The following is a 7,807-nucleotide window of genomic DNA, read 5'->3' as shown; positions in this document are numbered from 1 at the left end:
CTTATGGGTCATAAGTTAATCTTGAAGATTATGAATGATTTTGGGACTTGTAGAATTTCTAAGAAATTACTGATGGTTCGTGGTTGCTAGTTGAATTAATTTTTGAGGATTCCATGTAAGGATTAATGATTCAAAAACTACGACGTTCTTTGGAAGTATAAAAACGTAGAATTTATTTAGGATGCATGCTCTACCTAGTGGGACCTAAGGATTGAATTGTATGGATTGAGAATTTTAAGGACCAAACTGTACTAATCAATAATTTGAGAACCTAAGTGCAAGAATAAAATTCTAAGGACTATTTCGAATTTACCAAACTTTGAGATTAAATTTTAGTTTTGAGAATTTTAAGGTTTAATGAGGTCAAGTCGAAAATTTTATGGGAAAAAATGCAAATTTCGAGAAGTTATATGGCCAAAAATGTAATTTTTGAGAACTTTAAGAGCCAAATTGCAAATTCTGAAATTTTTAGGATTAAATTCGAACTTTTGAGGGACACTTGAGTTAAATCAGTAATTTTTCGTGCTTATGAGAATTGATTATGGGTCTAATAACCTTAAAATTATTGAACTTTATGTTACGAGAAACCTATAAAATAGAATTAGGAACGCCAAGAGTTTATGAGTAATGGTGGAATTTTCGAAATTTAGGACAAATTGAATAATGTTTTGAGGAAATTAAGAGTTAATGTTGCAATTTTAAGAAATTTTGGGGGCTAGTTTAGCAGTAAGTGAGAATTGAATGGTTTAAACGACAAGAATTTTTGATGATTTAGGTTTGAATGGACATCTAGAAGTTTGAAATAGTTGGATTATAATATTATAAGAAATGATAATCAAGGGCATTGTAGGACGAATCAATATTTGGGCTTGAAAATCTAAGGGTTAATGGAACAATGCTGGGGAAAAGTTTAAGAATTTAGAGTGATAACAATTTAAGATAAAGTTGATCAATTAGTTAAGTTATAGGATTCGACAGTAAGTTAACTTATTATTGAGAGCCTAAGATTTGATGTAGATTAAGTTTTAATCATGATCTTAAGAGTTAAAATTATACATTTGTTGGAATTTAATTTTTCTAGAAAGTTGGGTATGTTTGATGGTTAGGTTACTCGATAGACGCATATAAGAATTGAGGTAGACACCTCGTCTTGAGGAATTTTTGAAAGTCAATGAGAAACTTGAGAATAGGTGAATATGTGTGTTGGGATTATGTTATATAATATTATTTGGGTCGCGTAAGCTTGAATTTTAAGTTTATGAAATAGGTGTTCGTACGAAAATTTTGGGTGAAATAAAAACCAAAAGAAACGAGTTGTGTTCAACATAGATTGCCAATAAACGAATATTAAGATTTTTACCGTGCAAGAAATCTAAAACCTTGATATGGAAATTCTAGAATTCTATGTGTTATAAGTAAAGTTGATTTATTAGAGTTAGTCCAACATTAACATGGGATAACTTAGTAAGTTGTATACGCTAAAAGTAATTAAGTATTGAGGACACGTAAGTATGCGACATTCGTTCCAATGAGGAAAGCTAAGGGTCTTATGCATCAACTATATTGTAATTGGGAAGAGAATAGTTTAAGCATGTAATTGATACTAAAAGGGTTATATTATCAAGGTAGAAGATCGATGTTGTACATTTTGGATTTTATGGATTAACGCTACTCGAAGTTAAGATTTGCAACAATTTAATATTTGGGATGCACTCTTAAATAATTAAGTCACGTAAGTTTGGTGTCATAAGACAAGATTCGATTCAAGGATCTTAGGTTAATATTATTATGGGTTTGAGGTAAGATTTAACTTCTAAGTGTAATACAAAGGATAGAAGTCGATCAGTAAATTTTGGTGCTAAGGTTTCTTAGGTCAAACTGCATAAATACAAATGTAATAGGTCAATGAACATTATAGGTATAATATAAGAAAAGTAAGACGCAATAAAATTCGGACTGTCATTTCTAATATTGGGAAATTTAAGAAAAGTTGAAATTTGAGGTTATAGAAAAATGAAACTAGGTTACCATGGGTCGTTATAAGTTGAGATTCGCAAACGAGGATTTTGGTAGGCAATTTAATTAGGACTGAAGAGACATAAGCACAACTTACACTTATTTTATCAGAGTAGCGAAGTGGAAGCGTGAATTATTGAGATAATAGAACTAAATCTAAACTTTTTGATTATCAAGGATAAGCGAATTTCGGGGACGAAATTCAATTTAAGGGGGGAAGATTGTAACGTTTTGAAAGTCTGAAGGTCCACGTCAACCACATACATGCAAGTTATTAAATTTCTTTGGTATTTTATTAAATTGTTTTAAAGTTTTAAATGCATTTTTATTTCATTAATTTGTGTTTAAATATTTTTATGCATTTTATGCATAATTCATGCATGGTAAAATTTAATTCATGAAATTTTAAAGGTTCATTCATTAAGGATTTTTAAGTTTCATTTCGAGCTCGAACGAGAAACGGAGACCGGAGAATTTTCAGGAAAATTATTTTAATTACATTATTTGTTTCTAAATATTAATTTAAGATGTTTTAAAGGTATTTTTCAAGAATTGAGATTTATTGGGTATTTTTAACCGCATGATTTTATTTTAACCGGTATGCAAATATTATCAAATCGGAAGAATTTTTGAGGGTTCGGCTAATATTTTCAAAATCTTTCTAACACGAAATATTTTTCGTGAGTGTGTTTGGATTTAATGGGCCTACTTTTAAGCTTATTGGACTTAAAACCCTTCTAACTCCTTTTTCATTTATAGTTTGGGGCCCATTAGCTAAATTATTCCTATCTAATTACTCTCTTAACCAAACCCCAACCCTACAACCCTCACACCAACCGGCACCCATTCATTTCAGAATCATTCTATTTATTTTCATCACCCTCTCCGGCTGGTGGCCTCGTTTTCATTTGAGCTTGCAAAGAAAAAACTTCTCCCGGGTTCCCTCGCATCGTTCTTGATCTTCAAACTCATCAGGCACGCATTGTATCATTAATTCTGCATCATTCACGTCATATATGTGTTGTCATGTGTGTTATGTTTATGCATTTTTCGGTATTGGCATGGCAAAGCTTTTATGCTCTTGGTTTGACACGAAAACCGTATGTTGTTGCATACATCTCACGTTTTGTTTTCTGTGGTGCAAGGAGCTGTTGTTTTTAGTTGTTTAAGGGCTGTATTTGATGTCAAGGAGTTGCCTTGTGAGTTAGATCAGTTGCTGGATGCTGCAAGGGAAGGGCCGAGAGTAAGGTTTTGATGGGGTGGTTCGACTCTTGTTAGCTTCAGCTAGCTGGTAGAGGTTTCGATTGATCTGCTTGGACCAGTGGCACAGGGGGCTGAACCAAGCCATGGACCAGGCCCTTGCGGGTCTGAGACACAGTTTAGGGAGGCCCGAGCGCTGCTGGACCAGCCCCGTAGGTGATCAAGCTTGGTTTAGGGAGATCGATTGCGCCTAGCTTTTGTGAGTGAGCCTCGAGCGTACAAGCTGCGTTCCGTGCATGGGGTTGTAGCCGTGGTTGCCTTGGGTCCAGAGGAGTCCTAGGATGGTCTAGGATAAGCTGAGTAGGGGTTGGTCCAGTTGGTTTTGGGTTAGAGACGCAAATAGCAAAGAGGGGACACTTAGGGTCGAGTGGGGTTGTGGGAGAATATGTCCAGCAGCATTTATGGTTTGGCCGAAAGGTTTAGGGGCTTAGTCTTGATGATTTTAGGACTTCTAAGTGTTCTTAAGATGTGCTAAAAAGTTGGGAAAGTTTTGGTTAAGTTTCGGTTCGATTCAGGTTAAAACCGGGACCCGAGTCCAAGTTTTAAAACCATTCGGTTAAGTTATGAAATGGGCTCGATTTTACGTCTTGGAATGATTATAAATATGTTTTGGGATGTTTTAAAGAGTTTGGTATGTTTCGGATCAAAATAATGAGTTTTGGATTTATCCGGGATTTAATCGTCATACGAAACATTAAGTAAAGAATTAATTGGAACGCCTAGATTTAAGCTTAATAAAATTATGAAAGATTATATTTAAGCTCAAATAATTATTAGAAGTCTAAGTTTTTAAATTGGGAATTTTATGCTAAGGTTTGGTTTAATTCAGGATTAAAACGCATTAATAGGTTATAAATATGGGAAAGTTCTTATAGGTTTAAATAATTATTTGGGACATGTTAGACTCAATGGAATTAAGAAAATGTCAAAAACGTGAAATTTTACGTCAAGGGGCAAAATGGTAATTTTTGGGTTTCCAAGGGCAAAATGGTCATTTTGCACTAGGGTGAGACGTTGGTCCTGGCAGCGCCCTGAGCACAAATTCATGATATTTTAAATGTTCACGCATCATGATTCATGATTTTTAAGATTTTATAAAAAAATATACGTTGCATGCTTGAATTTAAAGGAAATTGCATTTATACATGAATTTTATAAGTGATGAAAATGATAATGTTTTGAATGACGGAAATTAGTTGTGGCTATCGAAGTATATGTAAATGGTTAAGACGTATATGTAAATGCTGATGATGAGGCCTAGGCACAGTGGATGGGTGATCCTGTCACTGATGTCCGACAGCCGCCGGGTACCGCGGTTCTATATATGATGGATCTATCGTAAATGATGTACGATAGTCACCTCTAGTGAACTGAATTCACCAATGATAAATGATGAACGATAAAGGATGAATGATAAATGATGAACGATAAAGGATGAATGATGAACGATAAATGATAAACGATGAATGATGAATTATGATTAACGATGAGCTGTTTTGACACGTCATGATTTTACACGACACGTTTATGTTCATGTTTTAAAGTTCATGAAAGGTATGTTGGCATATGATTTTACACAACACGTTTACGTTATGCTTTTAAGTTCATGAAAGATATGTTGAGTATGATATTTTTCACTGTTTTGTGCTATGTATATGTACTTGTTATTCCTGGTACAGGCGTGTTGAGTCTTTAGACTCACTAGGCGTGTGTGATGCAGGTGAGCTAAATGCTGAGGAGACTGGAGGTGCCGAACTCTGAGTAGGCAGACTTGGTGGGGTGACACGACCCGAGGACCACATGTTTTCCGCATTACGATTTATGAGATAGAGAGGAGATGAATATTTTCATACGTTGATGAATTTAAGATTTTTACTCGTTTATGTTTACGTATGATTTTGGATGAGTTTGGTTAATTTAAACTGAACTATTTTTACGGTAAGATAATTTCGATTATTTTAAATGTTATTTCGAAAATGCGAGCTTTTATTAAAAAAAATGTCCAGTAGAATTTTAAAAACGAACGAACGTTACAAAAACCCCAAATGAGATACAGAATAAGACTAATCCGAATTTATCTTATTTTCTTGTTTTTAATGAAAATGTTATATTCATAATAATAGTAAAAATCATTGGTCTCCATTTGATATCAAATCATATTTTGACATAGTTCTTGGCTATTTAGGAATCAGTAAGTCTTTCCGTGTATTTAATAAGAAATCTTTAAATGTTGAAGAAACTATTCATGTTGATTTTTTATTAAAGTGAACTGATTTATGATTGAAATAACCTTGCTGATTTGAGCAATCAAATTAAAGTAATGATTTAGCAGATGACAGCGAAGATGAAATCAATGTTAACAAAAGGATTCATCTGACACCTGAACTGAGATCTCATATTAGTCAGTCATTCAAAGAAACGAAGGACTAGAAAACCAGATTCATCTGAACCAATCCAACTTGAACCAGACTGATGATATCCAAGCTATCGCTGAGAACCAAGCTGATGGGAACTAGACTTAGATAACCTAAGTGATCCTACTCCAAACAATGTTGATAGCAATCCACTTGGACCAAGTTACAAATGGAGAAACACATCCACCATCACTAGTGATCGGTAACCCTTCAACACTCTCTAGAACTAGACAATATGAATAATGAATTACTGCATGCGAAATTTTTTTTTTTTTTGGAATTATAACTTAAAAAGATATACGAAGCTTTTTAGATAACGGTTGGATATATGCTATGCAAGAAGAACTATATTAGTTTGATATAAATATGTATGGTATTTAGTTCCTAGACCTTCTCGTCAATCAGTCATAGGAACTCGATGGGTTTATGAAAACAAACTAAACAAAGATGGAATTGTGATTAGGAATAAAGCAGACCAATTAACCCATGATATTTTCCAACTTCATATTAACCCATGATTTTTTTTTCGATCTTCCAATGTGGAACTTTAGTTGCATTTCTAACAATCCTCTACACGAATGAAGTTCCACCATTATTCTCATGATCTGAGCCTCCCTTTAAGTCTATCAGTCCTCCAATCGAGGTCATTCCTCTTCAATACATTGGTGCGCACGCCTTACTTGAAATACCAGGAGCATTACCCATCTCGAGGGTCCATCATGGATTTATTGGGAGCCCTCATCTCGTGAGCTCATCACGGATTTACTGAGAGTCATCATCTCCTTCGTTTAAGTATCTGAGGATTTCACTCACATGGCTCTCATGGATTTGTTTTTGGGTTTTACCCAAAAATCTCATTCGTTTAAGTATATTAGAATTTTTCCATTCACATGGCTCCCATGAATTTATTTTTGGATTTTACACAAAAAACCTCATACTAATGAAGATATATTCTAACAACTCGTGATCTTTCGTTTGATTTTTCCATATAAGACTTTGATTACATTCCCAACATTATCTAAATCTTATCCCAAAATTCAAAAGTTTATAATGCACAAAGAGAATATGTGATTTCAATAATCTAGTAGCACATGATTATATATTTTTTAATCATTTGTCAACAAAAAAGGGAGTTTTTGTACGTGAGCAAAATATGATTGGAACTCTATATTTTTATTTTTTTAAAAAAAAACAATTTCTTGTACATATTAAACTGATCTGGGGCGTTTAGTGGAATTGTGGGTCGGCGGCACTTTCACAATGTTAACATATGTGGCGATCGCATATCGAGCCAAACAGACTTCCCACTCAATATATATAATAATTCACCAAATAATATCTAAGTTGCTTCAATTTGACATCATTGTTAATTTCTTTTTCCCTCGTATAATTATAATAATGAAGCCAAGTGCCACTCCACGACATTTGACTTTTTGGCAACATCCTCGTACCAACCATAAATAGGGTTGCATTTTCTCATGAATGTCACAACCTCAAAAATCTCAACATAATCGTCTAAAAAACTTCTTGTTTTCCTCGTAAGTTGTTACAATATTGAGATGAAAAATATGGAAAAAGTGAATCCGTGCGTCCTTGTTTTGCTAGTTACTATCTTAGCAATTGCGACGGTTTGCGGAGGCCGCCGAGTTGCCAGGAAAGACCTGGGATTGGACATAGGGGGTGACATGGGTGCGGGCATGGGCATGGGCATTGACATTGGCATAGGCATAGGTGGTGGTGGCTCCCGATCATACTCAAGCTCAGAGTCTGGTTCAAGTTCGAGCAAATTCTAGGGCAAGTGCAGGGTCGAGTGCTAGCTCGAGTTCAAATTCAAGATCGAGTTCTAGCTCTAGCTCAAGTGCAGGTTTGGGTGGTGATGCAGGCCCAGAATCAGGCTCATCCACTGGATCATACGCAACACCAAGAAGTGGATCGGGTTCAACTGGTTCAGGCTCTGAAAATCGGGATCTTCAGCAGGATCTCGTGCTAGATCAGACACCAACCACGGGTGAAATCATTGTTTTATCGAGTGTTGCATGTAAGGTATATGTAGAAGATAACTAAATGAGAGTGAAAATAAATAATTTATGTGATATATATATATATATATGTGTGTG

The 7,807-nt window shown here is 34.8% G+C and overlaps 1 protein-coding gene across 1 annotated transcript; it reads left to right on the top strand.

The window, feature by feature from the left end:
- Positions 1-7,183: 7,183 nt before the first annotated feature.
- On the top strand, positions 7,184-7,807 carry LOC142530194 (uncharacterized). Its single transcript, XM_075635993.1, has 2 exons — positions 7,184-7,460; positions 7,495-7,807. Exons 1-2 carry the CDS (start codon positions 7,250-7,252, stop codon positions 7,752-7,754), a joined length of 471 nt encoding a protein of 156 aa, XP_075492108.1. The 5' UTR covers positions 7,184-7,249; the 3' UTR covers positions 7,755-7,807.

The sequence above is a fragment of the Primulina tabacum genome, chromosome 16 (assembly GCF_025594145.1).
Source record: "Primulina tabacum isolate GXHZ01 chromosome 16, ASM2559414v2, whole genome shotgun sequence".
Classification (NCBI taxonomy): Eukaryota; Viridiplantae; Streptophyta; class Magnoliopsida; order Lamiales; family Gesneriaceae; genus Primulina; species Primulina tabacum.
Note: the sequence above shows the minus strand (reverse complement) of the source record. Positions and strands in the feature narration are given on the sequence as shown.